An 18,949-nucleotide genomic window follows, 5' to 3' on the forward strand; every position below is an offset into this window, starting at 1 on the left:
CACAGGCTGATAGTTTCACTTGTGTTTCACTCGTGTTCAATGCTTAAGGTTAAAAATAAATGATGTTTAAAGTGAATGAATGCCCCTATATGTTGTCATATATTTACGATTTAGTTTTAATTCAAATGATGCGCGCTGAGCGAACATCAATAAAGATCACACCACAGAAGTGCGCGCGCGCTCTCTCTATCTCTCTCTCCCTACTGTTAAGTAACTTGTGCATTGTTTTACTTACTCGTTTTTGACATTTCCGACCGAAGTACAAACTTTCCAGTGATATCTGTGAGAAAGGGATATTCACTCGACAAGCTTGCGCATCTGCGCCGCCGCGCGCTGGATCCACTCAGCGTGTTTTGCTTATCAGCTTGCTCACATCAGCTATACAGGCATTAATACTGAATGTTTAACATTATATTCATTGCATGTAAATTTTTAGACATCCTTAATCTCTAATAACTACATTCTGCTGTCTGTTTTTCTGTTGTTGGTGTTTCTTTGTCTGAATATGGCACTGATCACATGCGTGGTATCGGCGTTTAGTATCGGGGCATTTTAACGAATACAAGTACGAGTACATGAGCTCAGTATCGACCCGATACCAGTATCGGTATCGGTGCATCCCTACATATTTTACAAACCTAAAGGACTGAAAAATAGGTTTAGCATCAGTCCACATTTCAGCTGTTTGCCAGAAAATGTAAGTGAACTGAGATTTCATCACTGAGATAATCTACAGAATGTGAAACAAGCTCAATTACATTAGAGTTTTGGATTCTAGTTTGTTGAATATTGTTTGTTAATGTTCCACGTTTAACCCCTCATTACTCCATTGTGAAGACCCGTAAAGTTTTTCACTTTAGTAGGCCGACTGAAACCAGACCAAACAAAAAAAATAGATTGAGCCTTAGTTGTAGCAGTATGAAAATTGTTGTATTTTTATCTAACTACGGTTTCATCGTATTGTACTGCCGTGTGTGATTGCAAAAGTTTTGTGTGTGAGTGTCTGTTTTCCATGTTCTTTGGCTTCTCTGTGTTCATATACGTCAGTATTTGAATTTGCTTAATTTAATAAAGTATTTAAAAAAAAAAAAAAAGGAATTTGTGTGAATAAAGAAGGATCTTTGAAAATATTTTATCTTGAAATATCCATATAGCACTCGGAATCATTTAAAACTCCTTTTAAAATAATAATGCAATTAACACATTAACATTTTACAAGAGATGTGAATGCGAGTTCTTGGCTGATTTGTACATTGTTAAATTAAAAATTCTGTGGACAATGTGGACAAAGAATCAATCAATTGACAGCTAGTCCCTCATATTTTCTTAGTATTTTGGGAAATTAATTAACTGATGTCATGGTTGATTTAATTTTTCAGATTTTTGGGCTGGCGGGGCTGAGGTTGAGCAGAATGGAAATGAATTAGTCGCTGACATCACACATCCAATGCTGTCACTTTAAGAGCACAGACGCAATCATGCAGTCAACACAGCAGACAGATGACTGTTTATGAGCGGGAGCGACATGTTAATGATGTGCATTAGCAGCTCGCTCTGGCTCTGGGCCTAGTTATAATGGCTCCGGTCCTACAATTATTGGACATAAGCTTTCGCTCTGAAATTACTGAAGCCACTTTGCTTTAGCGAAAGGCCATAGGCAGGGAGATGTTGACTTGAGACCCAGCGCCGAAGCGGTTATTATGGTGTTAAAAACCCAATAACGCTGTCAGAGGACATTTGCATTTATCCTGCAGGGATATTACTGCTTTGAGGGAACTCCCAAGAGTTTGCTTTAGGCTGATGCTCATTTTCTAAAGGAAAACTGGACCAATAAGGCACAGAAAGAGTGGGCGGCCCTTCCCCAATACCAGCCACCAAGCTGTGAGTGGAAAATCTTCCATCTTTGACACCGCTGTCCCTACGGAGGGACTACAGGGAGTCATATACTGTAGATATGATGGAAGACTGTATTTATCAGTATTGGGGAAGGTACTTTGAAATTGTAGCTTGAAAGCTATAATAAAGCTATAAATAAAGCCACAAGCTATAATCTAAAGAAGTAATATGACAGTAAAACTAACCTTTTAAAAACATAGCAACACTATAAGCTACTAGATAGATCTAAGAACTACACTGAATCTGATTGATATATCAGGGAATGTAGAAATAATTTTAAGCAACATAAGATTAATAATGCAGTTTTTATCTGGCACAGACAATGGATATTTTATTTCCTTTATTTCCATTGCAAGGATATTAATTAAACTTATTATATAAATGGACATAGATTTAAGACTGAACTACTACTAAAACGCACACTTAATTTATAACAAACTAAACGTGTAAATTTTGTAATAAATGGATAAACGCTGACAACTGAGTGAAAAATAATTTGTTAAACAGCTCATTCTGACTCATTAAAATGAATGTTGCAAAGTTGTGTGCTCAATGTGAGAAATACATAAATTTAATGTTTTATCATGTTCCTTTTGGGGAAAAAAAAATGCTTGTTAAAAAGCCACACTATTTTTAAAGCACATTCACACTACTGAAAAATGTAGTGAAAGTTAGTAGTGTAACTACTTTTAGGTAGTTACTTCCCAAAACTAGTATTTACAGCACATATGTGCGAGAGAGAAAAAGAAAGTGTTTGGTTTCCTTGGAGAATTGTTTTGGCTCCAGCATGTGGCATTTTGGCTTTTTGTTGTGAGGATATTTATCTATAGCCATGAAGGCATTATTAGTTGAGTTCATGACTGAATATATTTCCCAGTGCCTTGCATTTTTCATTGTATAAATTTCCATTCATTGCTTGTTCTCATGGGATTTTTGTTAAGACATTCTCTGGACTGACAACTATATTCAGAAACTTATTGGAGCTAGCATCTGATCTCCATGCGGCAGTATGGAGAGGTGATGAAGTGGAAGAGGAAGATGATGCTGACCCAGGATGGCTGAAGGACTTTTGGGCTTCTGTCTTCTCACACGTAGTTTCTCACAGCTGTCTCTGCCGAGATATGTCTCATCACCCACCTGCAGCATGGAAAGTATGACTCATGAAAGAGCTGTTTGTTGGCATAGCGGTCATGAAGGCCACGTCTTGGACTGTTTACTTGCCAGGCACCGAGGAAGCCTTTTGGCTTGATTTGAGAGATTTTACATGCAAATTTGAGGCTGGTAGTGGATCAAATGTTTAATAGTGCAGCTATCAGATTGTGTAGAAGAACTAAAATGAACACGTATAATCACTGACATGATTGCAATGAGAAAAAAAAAAGCTTCAAGAGTTTATAATGAAGTTTTATTTGACTATTATTTAGGCTGTTTAAAGAAGAAAAAAACAGAACAAAAGTAGAAAACTCAAATGCAATGTGAGTCACTTTGGATAAAATATGCCTTTTAAATGCATAAATGTAAAATATAATTACAAAATAATATTTAAACCACTAGATTTAAGTGACTGTTCAACAGCTGATAAACTGGTGAAAATGAATGAGCTACTTACTAAAATAAACTAAAATGTTTGGACATTGTCACTTTTGGTCATGTGCAGGTAAAATTTGAAAAGACCTGAAACATAAAAATGATCTGGTGAATAAACTAGTTTTTATTAGATAAATTAAATGTGCACCTCATGCCACTATCAATACATTCACTTTTTTTTTTTTTTTGAGGATTTGATGACTAATAACCCAAACAAAAGGTGACTATAAATAATAACAGCTGAACATGATTAAAAATATACAAATTATAAGTGTGACTTATAGTATGCAAGTATGCAAATATATAATTTACGTCATTAAAAAGCTGAGAAAAAACAACAACTCAATACTGACGTCAAACAGACTCAAGCCTTTGAAGAATGGAACTGATAAGCCTTAAAATCCCAATTAAATGCTGCTGATCATGCTCAGAGAGACTATCAGCTCATTTACAAAGAGCAAATGTGTGAGCTTCTTCGAAAAAGCCATAGAACAATTACACAGAGAAAGAAAGATGAGGCAGCAAACGTATGAAGATCAGATCACTTCAGACTGGCGCAGCACAGTCTGGCTCTGCAGTAATTACCAAGACAAACATGCAAACGCACGCCCTGCCACAGCTTTGCATGACTGCTGTTTCCTGATTGCTAACTGTGATTAAAAGCAGCACCTGAGGATAGAGCTGACCTGGAGAATGATCCTGTTGTGGGAGAGAAATAATTGGGGTAATTTTCTTCGCTTTAGCCGTTCCATTTTTTTTTTTTTCAAAGAGAGAACCATGAACATTTCTAATGATGTTTCCTTCATAAAAGGGAAAGAAAAGAGTCAAGAGAAACAAGTATGTGCAAGAAGAAAGCTGAAACAAAAAAACAGCCGTTGTAAATTGACAGACGATTCTGTAAGACGATTCACAGTTTACCTCTGTTGCATCTCTCCAGATGAGACGGGCATCATACCCTATTCAGCCTAATGAGACATTGTGTTCAACAGAGTCTCTTACTCCCTGAAAACCCTCTCTTTGGAATGTGTGTTTCAAAGGCTTAGTGAGTATGTGGAAAAGGGCTGCTGGAGCAATCATGTGTGGCACATCATATTAAAATATATAGCCTATCCATCAATATCCACCAATATCTGCAGAATGTACACACACCGGCCAGTTACTAGTACCGGTTTGTACCTCTTTTGCCTTCAGAGCTGCCTTAATTCTTTGTGGCATAGATTCAACAAAGTGCTGGAAACATTCCTCAGAGATTTGGACCATACTGACATGATAGTTGCTGCAAATTTGTCATTGCACATCCATGATGCGAATCTCCCGTTCCACCATATCCCAAAAGTGCTTGGATTGAGATCTGATGACTCACTGTGAAGGCCATTTGAAGATTGTGAACTCTTTGTTCAAGAAAGCAGTTTGAGATGATTTTTATTCTGCTGGAAGTAGCATCACAAGATAGGTACACTGTGGTCATAAGAGGATGAACATGATCAGCAACAATACCCCAGTAGGCTGTGGTGTTTAAACGATGCTCAGTTGGTACTAAGGGGCCCAAAGTGTGCCAAGAAATGATCCCCACACTGTTACACCACCAACACCAGCCTGCAAGGCAGGATAGATGCATGCTTTCATGCTGGTTAATGCCAAATTCTGACTCTACCATCCAAATTTTGCAGGCGAAATTGAGACTCCTCTGACCAGACAACCCTTATTCAGTCTTCTATTGTCCAATTTTAGTGATCCTGTATAAACTGTAGCATCAGTTTCCGGTTCTCAGCTGACAGGAGTGACACCTGGTGTGGTCTTCTGCTGCTGTAGCCCATCTGCTTCAAGGTTTGACATGTTGTGCATATTTGAGTTACTTTCTATCAGCTCAAACCAGTCTGCTTATTCTCTTCTGACCTCCGGCATCAACAACGAATTTTCACCCACAGAACTGCTGCACACTCAATATTTTCTCATTCTTGGACCATTCTTTGTAAATGTATATTTTTGCATAATAGTATTTTTTTTTTTTCTTCCAAGTATGAGCTCCATATTATCTTGTATGATAAAAGCTTCATATATCAAATGTAATACTCAACTAGAAACATGCAAACTTTTAAGATTTCTTTTTTGAAATATTAAAGGTTCAATAAACTGTTCCATATATATATATTTATTTTTTTTTTTTTCCTCATATGTCAAGCTTTACAGGGCAAAATCAAGTAGTTCTATAATAGCATGAGAAGCTATGACTAAGATAAGAGATGCAGGAAAAATTACATTATGACAGAACTGATTGGCTGATGGCACCATAAGAACACACACACAGAGCCCTTCACTATAGTAACTGTCCTCAGCTCTGACGTCAAATGCAACAGAAAGCTTTTCATGATTTTAAGAGCCCTGAAAAAGCTTTTCATGCTTTTACGTGCACTGGTAAAATATCTTATATAACATAATTAAATGTTTGTGATTTATATATTGCTTTTTTTTTTTTTCAATGTGCAAACACTTTTGAATGGCTGTCAGTGGAGAAAAATGTTTGTTGCTGCCAGATGATGAAGTTATGGTATCTAATAGCAGGGGCTGAGAGGACCATGATAAGGTAGCCAGACCAAACTAGTAACTCGATCATTGTTGCCCTCTTGTAGGATCTTGGAGAATCTGAGTAGGACTGAATTTTGCATTTATTTTTTATAGATTCTAGTTCTCATCTCTGAATCTCTGAGTCTGAACCCATCTTGAATGCAAAATTGAAGTAAACCATTGCCTAGATGGTGCAATAGCATTCCAGCCTATTTATTAAATTGGGTGGCCAGATAAAAAATAAATAAACATATAATGTATGAGGTTTCGTTAATTTCTTTTTACAGATTAGCAGACTATAGCATTGCTCAACCACAGCAGCCGGGAAAATATCCAATATGAAATGCTAAAGTGTTTGGTGGCAATCATTCTGTTAGATTCAAAAATTATATTTTGTAATGTGATTCAGTCAATGAGATTGCTCTAGAGATTGGCCTGTAGGTTACCTGTAGGCAGAGGCATATCGATGGGCACGTTGAGGGAAAATGAAAGACTCTTGCTGGTGGCTTTTGCGCCTCATCTCTCCACTGCAGGGAATGTAATATGCGTCCTATAATGAAAGCTCTCAGGGGAACTCTTCCTCTGCTTAGTGGTCTATACCGGGCCCACTCAATCACAAACTGTACTGATGTACCGACAGGGCTTTCAGTAACACCAGGCTGCGTAGACTGGAAAATGCCTTCTATCGCCTTTAGCGCCATACACTTTCTTGCCACATGATGAAGCACAACATTTATCTCTGCATTTATGGAAACGAAGATGCTCAGCTCCACAATGTGAAAATAGAATAGCATTGTTCTGTTGTGAAAGAGAACACCATTGCTCTCTCCCTTGGTTTAGTTGGTTCATTAAAGCAGACAGCTGCAGTATATTATCAGGGTAAATGTGACTCTAAAGGTGATTCTTAATAATATTCGATATATTTAAAAATGATCACTAAAGCACACACTAATCCTGAATTTGGAGAGGAGACATAATTAACAACTAATAATATCATTAAAGTAAACATTAGCATAAAAATGCCACATTTGTTTTTGTTGCCAGATTTTAAAACACTGTCATACACTTGCCAACTGAATAAAATCATAGCATTAAGCTAAAACATCGGAGTCTGTACCTTCATGCACTATGCGATTTTCTGTGAAATCTCCAGACTGCATACCAGGGCAAAATCTGGAAAAAAATAATGTAATGTATTCCAGATTTTACAGTGCTACCATAGGCAGACCTTTTCCCAAAAATACTGCAACTCTTCAAATGAATAGTTTATAGTGAATGAATAGTATTTAGTGATTTACAACATACCAGTTTGGAACAGTGAGTAAATGAATGACAATTTTTATCTTTGGATGAACCCTTCCTGTAGGCGAGCGATTGCTGGAGTTCATTTTCCGGCAGTTTTCAGGTTCTGTTCACACGAGTAATATGAAAGCACCTAATTTGATCCTAATTTAGAGCATATTACCCAATCAAATTAATTATTTTAGGGTAAAATGCAGATGTTTTCAGAAAAACAGGTACAAAAACAGCGGCAGTAAATCATCTCTGGAGAGATCAGGTCATATTTAGATCCAGAGATTCTGATCATTTCTCTTCAAGGGAAAATCCATAAAGAATGTCACATGTACAGAGGGGAGGGCTGGGAAAATGATGGATTGCATCTATCACTCTCAATTATGTGCTTGAGAAAAGTGATTCGACTCAGTATGAGAGGGAAAAAAGAAAGACAATACTGATCACACCCTCTTACAATATTGGATTTCCAGTGATGATACCATAAAATGTCACTGCGGGGAAAAGATCTGTCATGCACAAGCACACAACACAAATGATCATGTTTTACTACGTTACGTTTGTTGAGATTATCAAAGATATTAAGTTTTAAGGTGGTTGCAATGCAATTCAGGTAAAAGTGCAAGAACTTTCATCAGATTGCAGTGTAAAGCACAATAAACACTGACTAGCACCTATAAATGCTGAACTACCTCACATCCCCATATAAAACAATTGCCATCTGATTAGAGCTTAATTCAGAGACAAGACTTCTGTTGAAACAAAGTGATGAATATTCAGTCAAGAGCACATGGACCGAACATCTAGCGGTTCACTGTGACATTTTGATGTTATATCCCATCTTTTTTTATGATCCTTAAAAAGGCTGTAGTATGTGATTTTTGAAATCTGAAAGCATTCGGATGCGGCATATCTGATTTTAAGAGAGTGAAATTCTGAATCATTGCCTTCGAGAAGGCCGCAGACTTGACAGACTCTTGCTATCCATCAAGACATTCTGTGAAAAAAAGAATCAGAATCTGACATTCAAAAAGCAAAAATCTCTGAGCCATCTTAATGTCAAAAAACGTGAGATGCATTCCCTTTTGGAAAAAAAAAAAAAAATAGAGACTGGTATATCAGGTGTTGTATTTATTTATTTATTTATATTAAATTAAAAATATAGATTCAGGTAACAAAACTGTGAAACAGTATTTAAATGCTCTAGCTTTGGGGAATGGGAAAGCTGTGGTGAAGAAATTTACTGTGACCAGAGCTGAAGATGGGCATCAAATATGACAAGACTTGACTTTAGTTTTGATGAGCCGTCAATCAATAACAACGTGGCCAAATGAACACCACTCCAGGCAATTAGTCCACTTGACAGCGTGAATAATACACTCTGACTTACGAATCTCTTGGAGGAACACCATGGCGGATGTATTTGAGAAGGTTGAGCTCAGCTTTTGCCGTCATTTTTCACTGCGTTTGCACTTGCGGCCCTCGGCTAAGCCTGAGCTCATGGTGCGGTTGTCTGCAGATGTGAAGAGATGGGAGATTGTGCATGAATATGAATTACATACTGAGAAAGAACTAGACATACCCATATGACCAGGACTAAAGTCAGGAAAAGCCTAACTGGAGTTGAGAGAGATTCCTGGGAGATACAAATGCTATCGTCACACAGCTGCAGATTCCCCACGCTGGATTCTGTACAAAAAAAGGAAATTGTGGGGTGATGGAGGGAGGCTATACTTGACAGAAATAAAACATCTCCTACCTCTTGAACACGGGCAGAGGTTAAAAAACACAAAAAGCACCAAGCCGGGCTACATACGGTCACGAAAAAACACACCAAAGTACTAAAAGAACCTGCAAGATCTACAAAATCAAATATGTGCTGTTCAAATTACAGATATATACAGCCATCAAATAAGAATAACCGGTCACACACACTATAAGTGAACAAAACATAATGGGGAAAAAAAGGTAAGTCCAAAAAGAGAATAAGTTTCCCAGCTATTTACAAATACATCTGGCCAATTCAACTGTCTATAAAAATACTATTCACATTTTCTCATTGACGTACAGTAGTAAAATCATGAGGAACAACCATTCCAAATCTCAATGTTGCAGGAAGGTGTTTTTCTTCCCTTTTTTGTCCTTTGTAATATAAAATCATCTTTTTTTTTAACTGTGCTTAGTCTACCGATACTTTCTGACTACCTTGCCACATGCAAAATAAGTTCCAGTGAGCATTGCAAAATAAATTCTAAAAGAAAAGACAAGAAAACGGGGCACAGCTAATGAGAAGGACCCCAAAGAACAAACTTGTGCTTGTTTGCATCTTTGACACTGCAGATTTGATATGTAAATACACATGATCAGATCAGCAAAGGCGGACACAATAACACTGTAAATTAATGTAAATGTTGGTGTTAAACATTAAGTGCCCTAACATACTGTAAGTACCTTAACAGTAATGTGATAACAGAAAATGAAACGCATTGTATTTTGTAAAGCTTATTGCCTCTCTATACAGTAAAATATATGATGACATGGTCATTATAAAAGAGCTGTAGGACGTTTTTGTGCCTAAATCATGTATATTGCAACTAGCTGATAAATATGTTAAAAATTAGGGAGAAAAGCTAAAAAGAACAAAAAAAAAGATCAAAGGGTGAATTCACTAAGCACATTTGCATTTGATTTTTAAACTCAAAACACCACACTTTCCAACCAACCACCCACAATTCAGTTTAATCAAACACTAAATGTGGCAAAATAGTTTCTGCGCTGTATTTACTGTAAATTAAGTCTTTATTATTTTAGCATACACATGCCTTATGTAAATTGGGTTCATTAACTCATTGCTATTGGCCTATTACTCTTAACAGATATAAGGCGGTAAACCTACATATAAAAGATGTTGTTGATCATTAACTGAATGATGGAGAAGAGCATGACAACCAGCACACTTTATGCATTTTGAAACTTAGTGAACTCACTCTTCAGATTTTTGAAGCAATGTTTTTTTAAAAAAACAAAGTGGAACATAAGCCTTCACCAGTATCTTGCTACTCTTGATTTAATAATTATCTTCAAGCCCCTTCAGGTATATATACACAAGTTCATGTCAAGATGTCTTTCACATGTTCTTCTAGATTCTGCTAAATGTGAGTCACCAAGGAACAATGTGCAGTGAGACAAAATGTTTGTGCTCCATCCAAACCTCATTTCCTAGAGATCTAGAAAGTGTAAATGTTTCCAAAGAGAATGAGTTCCATCCTCTAACAGTCTCTAATAGTGAAAGTCTTCACAAACAGTCACACTCACATTTCAGGCATTCTTCTTCCTCTATTTTGGCCTAGTTGTTCCTCACTTGATGGATTTAGTAGATCTTTACCCATCCTGTATTCACAGCAGTTGCTACATACAGTATAGATTTAGACACCCAGACCTGCGGTGACATTATCAGTAGCATATGCACGAGGTCCTTGCCTTTAATTAGGCTAAGAAAAGGTAACCAAAAGCTTCAACCCTCTTGGGAATTGTACGCAAGAGGGTTTTCATGGAGGTTGTACTTCTTTTGGCTTTTCATAACCAAAATCCTTTAGACAACTATACATTGGGTTCACTCATAAATACAAGAAAGATGAATAAAGATATAATTTGGCCTTAGTCCTACACACTGTATTTCATAACTGATAAACTAGTTTCCAAACACTATAGGAGCTAAAATAAAGCAATTTCAAGTATTAGTTTAATCCTGTAAAGGCGTCTTATATTATTGTTATAAGTAATCTTAGCATTACTGCTACCCACCTTAAATTCTGCCCTAACTGCATTATTTTTAAGGATAAAAGCTTGAGATAAATACTTCAATTAGTAAACATCTGTGTTTGGCAAAATGACTGCGCGTCACTGACATTCCCTGATTTTGTTTCCAGTAGAGAGCCAAAAATGTAATTTGTCTAATCTGTTATCGCATGGGAACAGCAATTCCCACAATGAAGAGAATTCTGCTCTATCTTTGTTCATTAATTAAAGTGCTCCATGTAACCGTAAACCTTCATATTCTTAAGCTCAAAAAAAACATACAAAGGAAAAAAAAATGATAAAGCAAAGCAAACGTATATGGGTGGGTGGTGTTTGCTATCATCATGTAGCTATGATTATAATAAATGAGTATTCAATCAGTGCCGTTGGTGTTTAAAACAAACTCATGCGGCTGTGCCAGGCTGTTAAGTGCAATAAAACCATTTCACATCTCCAAACCAGCAACACAACAACATTATTATTCCCCTTAACAGAAAAGCATAGTGACTGGCAGTGTTCAAAACTATACACAAATCTGGCTGTAGAAACCCGGATGGTGTGGTTTGTACTGAATATGTATCAAAGTGGTTTTCCACCATTTGAGGAGAACGTGCCCAAGTAAGCTGCGTTATCTTCCTAAATTCCTATCCGTGTCGCTCCATGAGATGCTTCTTATAGAAAAGTCATTATGGGAGACCGTTCAAATGGAATTGACAGATTTGAGGCAGTCTCATCTCTGACCTCGGGGCAAATATTCCATTCGTACGTTCTCATTTGTTCCTCATGGTACTGCATGATGGTACTCCTGCCTTCTTGATTTCAAAATGTCTCTCACCGTTGCAGTTTTAATGAACCCAGCTAGAAAAAGCTGCCATCTTGATCGCAAGTCTTGTGCATCTCATTGACTCGCATGTGGATGAAGTTTATATAGTTTTAACAGTTTTCCGGCCATATTTCAGAAGAGGAGCCTGGCGTTGTGTGCTGTCGAGTCTTCCGTACAAACCTGGGCCTCCGTAGCTGTGTAAATATCCGTTCATCACCATACGTCCATTTACGTGGATGCTCTTGGTCGCTAGTATTGATTTTAGCTTCTAAAGTTCAAGGTAGACCCAATCTGGGTTTTCGTTCCACACATTAAATGACAGAATTAGGAAGGCTACCTCAAGGTGACAACTCTGTGAGCATACAGATCAATGCTGGCTAGATCAACAATAAAAACATGATTACAGTAGACTGCTGCAGATCTGCTTTTATGAAGTTATTGATTTTGTGGTGGGCTGCAGTACAGACTCGTTCATATGCGTGCTGATACTGTTCTCAGTGTAGAGCGCTCGTCTTCTTCAAGTTGCCTTTACACATGTAGTTTTACAGATGTACAATATGGACCGCAGGACTGTTTCCAGTTGGCAATCATTCCAGTCTTAAGAATCAAACATGAAGAAAGAATGGCTCAATAGAAGTAATTAAAAGTGCCTTGTTTGAGCAATACATGTGCAGATGAATTATGCAGATATTTTGAATAGAACATTACACAATGTGTCTTTTGAAGAAGTGCCTTTCGAGAAGGTGGTGAACAAAGGTCCCAGTTGACACCATGCTGTAATGAACATATGTTTTGTTGTACTGTATATAACAGCATGTAGTGTACAGCCAGGCCTGTCGTTTACTTTTTTTTTGAGTCCCAATCAGTAGGCGACATTGAGGACCATTTTGGGCCCTTTTGTCCCAAGGCCCACAACGATATTCCCAATACGATGGATTTGCATACAACACATCTGCCTCATCTGTACAACACATCTGTATGGAGTGCTAAAATAAACTATGCTAACCGAAGTCATAAATTACAGCAGATCTTATCGTAGCGTCAAATCAAAATCCCGAAACAAGATAAATTATAAACACTTTTGTAATTGCACAAAAGAATGAGTCCTCTCTGCTATTGGATCAACCTGATCCAATGTGTGCTTTCCTGTAGCTCAAATAGTAGAGCATGGCGCTAGCAACGCCAAGGTCATGGGTTCGATTCCCAGGGAAAGCAAGAACTGATAAACTGTAACTTGAATGCAATGTAAGTCGCTTTGGATAAAAGCGTCTGCTAAATGCGTAAATGTAAACCCACGTCATTACTTGCTTTCAACATCTGTGTAACAGTGTAACATCTACCAAATGCTGGGAAGAGTATCGCTTTCCAAAAGTTGGGCTCAGGTAGGGGAAACGGGTCTTAATGGTGACTGAAGTGAGGAGAGACAAGCAGGAAGGAGCTTTGATTGATGGGTGTTAAATCCAATTCAGAGAGGAGCGGAGAGATCGGGATGCTGGTGTGAGAGCCAGGGTGAGAACACACTATGACTCTCTCTTTACCTCAAACTTTCCATATTTGTCTTGGCCGTTGTTGCTACACTACAGTGTTTCTCTGGCGGTAGGGAGGAGGTGGTAACACGGTGCCCGGTTTTAGCGCATACTCAGACAGGTACTCCTGGTTCTCAGCCACGGCGGGTCGGATCCGACCGTTTTGCCGGTAGAAGAAGCGTGTGCTGCAGTCCTGCAGATACTCGGGGTTGTGGAGAGTGGCCTTGGGGGGAAGACTGTGCTGCCAGTACTCAGGATTGTCAAATGTCTTTTTGGGCTTTATGTCGGCCTTGATGGTCCCGGAGTGAGCGGGATGGAGGGTGTGCGTCGGGTGGAGGGTGTGTCCGGGATGGGCAGTGTGGATGGTGTGGCCTGAGAGGGTGGAGATGCTTTGTTTGCCTTGGTAGAGAGGCTGTGTTGTGACGTGGGCATTGGATGCCGCTGGTTGCATGGTTTGGGAAAGGTTCTGGCTGGTGGAAGTTCCACTGTTTGCTGCTGCTGCCGCCGCTGCCGTGTGTACCACAGGGACTCCGTTCTTCCTCAAAATGTCGTGACTCTTTTCCCCAGAGTTATGGAAGGTGTTGAGGTACAACGGGTCATTGACATACTCATCTTCCACTTTGGGCTGCCCATTGGAGGTATTGTGGTAACCTCGCTCGAGAGTGTGGACCTCTCCATTTCTGCGATGGGTGACAAACGGGTTCTCCTCCACAGGGTTGAGATAATCTGCATGAGAAAAGAAAAGAGCTGTCAGAAGAGAGGAGGCTGACAGGATGAGAATATTGTGGCAGCTAGCGCTCTAAGGAAAAGCCGACTACCATTGATCTCAGTTTACTTCAGTATACTTTACAGAAGAATCCAAATTATTATTGAGGTTACAAAGTGTGCTAGTGAGCCCATGACTGTGCAAGAATTAACACAAATTAGCCCAAGATTCAGTAGCTTCTTTTCAATCGGTCCTAAACTCTGAATGTCTTAGCAACTTTGAAATTTCAAAGGAATTAATCATTGCTTTGAACCCTGGGTTATGAAAAACTGCTCGATAGTATGTTTAACACAGCTTTAGTGGGTACTGAGTCCTGGTGCTATAGCTAAGCAATTTGAAACAAGAATCTGGTTGTTTAGCAGGAGTAAATTCACAGTTTAATTTCTTTATGAATAAACTTATTTGTGTCTTGATGCAATGTCAGTCACTTTAGATAAAACTGTGTAATCTTAATGTAATGTTTAGGAGCAGAAAAATAATCACAAATTCCCTTAACTTTTGTCATTAAATATTATGAGCTTTGTAGTCAAACTTTTACAGGTTCTATTTAGCATTTAAGGGAAAGGCAAAAAGGTCACAGTGGTGGCAAATTCTGGCATTCTGTTATCATTCACTGACTTACTTTCTTCTGTGGAAGATGAAATAATATATTTTGAGATGTCTCAGTATTTTTGTGTTCATACAATGAAAGTCAGTGGTCTCCACAACTGTCTGGTTTCCAACATTCTTCAAAACATCTTTTGTGTTCCACAGCAGAAAGTCAGTCAGTTGTGCGATCACATGAGTGTGAGTAAAAGACAGAATTTTTTATTTTAGGTGAACTATCCCTTTAAAACAACCAGAGTGGATATGGTGAAATTTACACTGATGGACAAGCAGTTATTAAAAAAGATTTTGTGCTGTATTTGTTGAGGCAATATTATTAACCTTGTAAATATGCAAGAAAATAACCCAGGGTGTTCGAATTTACAAGGTGAAATCTCAAAACCTGACTACACAGGATTAATTGCTAACCACTGGGTAAAAACCTGAACAGTGTGAATCACAGAACAAAGGGTCTACTACCAAGGGTCACAAATGACACTGGATAAATCATTTCAAGGGTAAAATGCGTAACAGATCTCTATATGTGTCCCCTATCTAGATCTATCTCCTCAATCATTCTTGCTCACTCCAGTCTATCCTTCCAGTACCTGAGGGCTTTTTGTCCTGCATGGCGCTCATGTATCCATCCTGGTCGGTCTCAGCTCTTGCTCCGCGCTCACACAGTATCATAGTTGGATCTGCGCTGTAGCGCTGGCCACTGCTGTCCTCCCCGGTGCTTGCCCTGGGTGAAGCCTTCTTCCTGAGAGTGCCATTACAGCGGCTGTCTTCAAATGCCTCAGAGGCCCCCGAGGCCCCCTGCTGGGTCAAAGATTGCTTCTGAGCAGAACAGCCTGGGCTGATCGCGGACACAGCCACAACCCGTGGGATAGTGGCCATCATCTCCTCCATGCCGAAGCTGCCGTCCTGGTACGCAAACTGGTTCTGCAGAAACAAAAATGAGCCTTTTAGTATCTTCGGCATGATCTATTTCTGTTTACTTTACAATTAAACACTTCAAGAGAGGCAAATATTTTATGCTAGCGAGGCTCCAAACATTAATACAGTTTATGAGATTTAACGAAAACTTGGCAACAGTGAATGAACAGACGAGTGTGTAGGAACACAGCTCTCCTCCTGCAATTAGAAATCTAATCACAATTAAATTATTAGTTTTTTCTTAATCCTAATCCTCAACTCAGACTCTCTCCATCTGCCTGTCTTTTGTTTCTAGTTCTTGTTATATTTAAGGTATAAAATGGTAAAACCATGTTACTATGATACCATAGTACTAACTGATCACCATATTCATGTTATGATATTTTAAATGGCTCTTTAAAGTACTTCAGAGAATACCATGGTATTACCCAATCAGAATTCAGTCACAATGATCCATTAATGTTTACTGTTACTATCTTTTGTTTTTAACTCAAGTGTTGCATAATGTGAAGCAGGCAGACTCATTTACTATGAACAATCTTCTTGTCTGGTTTGTGTTCATCCAAATCTAAATAAAAGAAACAACCAAATGATTATTGTAAAGCATTTAATTTATTGGATTATTCAGAAATGGACATCACAAGATGGTTATCTTACTATTTTTAATTGAATTTGCCACTATAGTGTGATAAACACCATTATAAAACTATATATATATATATATATATATATATATATATATATATATATTATACTAGGTATAATACCTAGTACAATATAATTTTTCTACTGATGCTGTGACCTCCGCAGTAAGTTTGCATGTGTTCTGTCTGCTCAGAGAAAACACTGGCTATGTCCTGAATTCAGTGTCCGTTTCCTCATTTTTCCCTTACCACTGACATTTTCTCTGCTTCTCCGCTAACCACAAAACACCCATCTCATCTCTCTTTCTCTTTCTCCATCCTGTCTTCTCCAGCACCCATCCATGATGCTGTTTGAGCACACTGGAGCTCATTGCTGTGAATAAAGAGTGCAGCTGGGCAGAGCATTACTCTAAAGAAGAGGAACTAAGAGTTGAGACTGTTACAACTAATGTAAAACTATACTTGTATAAGGAGTGGGCAGTATCATTAATGCCATATCGTGAAATGAGTAATTTTATATCTGTACATATCATAGTAGTTATTTTCTTATAGAAAGTAACCGAAAGTATATATAAATAAACATGGTAATGCCCATTATTGGATAATCTTGTGAATAAAAGGCTTCAGAAATTTAATTTGAGTATTCAATAAATCAAATCTGCAGTTTACAAGGAATAAAAATTATTTTAAAAGTATAAAATAATTTATACAAAGTAAACATGAATATATAAAGTTTAATAAAGTATTTAATGTTTATGCCAAACCTAAAAAAAATTAGCTTTTATCCCAGTATCCCATTAAACATTTACAACCCACTGACCAAGGATGAGCTGTAACGCATGTACAAAAATGTATGGAAATGAATTTGAGTTAATATTGCAATCCGCTATTTGGGTTATTTGGCAGAGTTTTGTTTTCCCAAAGCTCAGTTTATATGGCAAACTGCAGGCGAAAGATTTCTGTAATGTTCCAAAGAGGCTCTGAAGGATTGATGTCCCTCATTGATATTCATACCGTTCACTCTCTTTTCTCTCCCAGTTAGACGAAAACAAAACGCAAGTTAGAATGCAAAATGGCACACATGGTTAGCGAACACGGTCCAGGCAAAAAGAGGAAACATTTCATCACACCCACCCCTCCCACACACTCACACCCTCGCTAAATCCGTTCTAAGTCCCTGGCAAAGACTGTTTGAACCCTGAGATTTTGTCTTGCTTAGTTACAGTTAAGAGCTGTTTGAGACGCATCCCAATCGGTTGTCCTTTCCCATCGCCGCTGCGCACATCAACAGTTAATAACGTGCTCATGGCTGACTAACACAGAGCAAATACCCACTCTGGACTTCCTGTCTATGGGCAAATATCATCTTCACTTTAGTGAGGACCCAGTTATTTACACTGGTATGCCTCTGTAATGAAAGCCCAGGCATGGAGCCCATTATAGGCACATGTACTGAGGGCTCCACTCCACAGGAAAACCTTAATGCATAAATGCTAAGACAAATTAGCACCTGTAAATAAAAAAAGACTGTGAATCTCAGCATTTCAATGCCCTTTATCAATAGGGGGGCATTATTGAATTGCAAGACCTCCTTTTCTTTTGTCATCGCATTCGTGATTTCATATTTCAATGGCAGACAGGTTCGTTCTGGGAGAGCGTAGCATCTGTCAGTGCAGGAATGGTGGGCCGGGCTTTCTGGGATGCTCGCGTGGGCGGCACTTAATTGGCCAGGGGAGCATCCATCCACTCCAAGGTCAACGTCAGATAAATGATGGACTCATCTGAAAACTCAATTCAGCCTCAGACAAGCAATAAAAAGAGCTTCATGGAGTGAGAACTAAAAGTGCATTAAAATGTAAAAGGTATCCTAAAATATGTAAATATGTGCATAATCCCCAAATGTGGATGCATGATGTATGTTCAATGCATCAAGGACCTCTTGTCCTTTGCCTGCTAAAGACATATTTCAATATTAGACAGAACTTGTGCTTTCCTGAAGAGTGCCACCAAAGTGAATTGATTCTTTCCAAACTTTTTACAAAAACAGAAATCTAGGGCTTATTATGATTTCAAGTATTCAGATAAAGTGATAGGAAATTTAAAGAGCTGCAAAAATGACAAGCTAATGATTTTGGAAGACTTTACATAATTGAATGGACAAAGTAGAGTCTGATTAAGCCAGTAAACACTGACTGATTCCAAAGTCCCTTATGATACATTCAAATGAGGTACTATCGTTCAAAGGTTTGGGGTCAGTACGATTTTTAATAAGTTCGAAAGAAGTCTCTTAGGCTTACCAAGGCTACATTTATTTGATCAAAATAGTAAAAAGAAAGAAAAAAAAAACACAGTAATACTGTGAAATATTACTATTTAAAATAAATTTCCTCTTCTTTTTTTTTTTTTTTAAATATAATTTACTTATGCGATGGCAAAGCTAAATTTTCAGCAGCCATTTCTCCAGTTTTCAGTGTCACATGATCCTTTAAAAATCATTCTAATAAGTTGATTTCTTGCTCAGAAAGCATTT

At 38.1% G+C, this 18,949-nt stretch overlaps 1 protein-coding gene across 1 annotated transcript in view; it reads right to left on the minus strand.

The window, feature by feature from the left end:
* Positions 1-13,534: 13,534 nt before the first annotated feature.
* LOC306876189 (receptor tyrosine-protein kinase erbB-4-like) overlaps positions 13,535-18,949 on the minus strand; it is a gene marked incomplete at its 3' end in the record, with an annotated part of 320,461 nt that continues 315,046 nt past the window's right edge. The window contains exons 27-28 of the mRNA XM_079427188.1: positions 15,448-15,781; positions 13,535-14,214 (exon numbers count right to left, since the gene is read on the minus strand). Coding sequence (XP_079283314.1) covers positions 13,535-14,214; positions 15,448-15,781 — 1,014 coding nt within the window. The remainder of the gene's footprint in view (positions 14,215-15,447; positions 15,782-18,949) is intronic.

This window comes from Barbus barbus (genome assembly GCF_936440315.1).
Source record: "Barbus barbus genome assembly, chromosome: 10".
Taxonomy (NCBI): domain Eukaryota; kingdom Metazoa; phylum Chordata; class Actinopteri; order Cypriniformes; family Cyprinidae; genus Barbus; species Barbus barbus.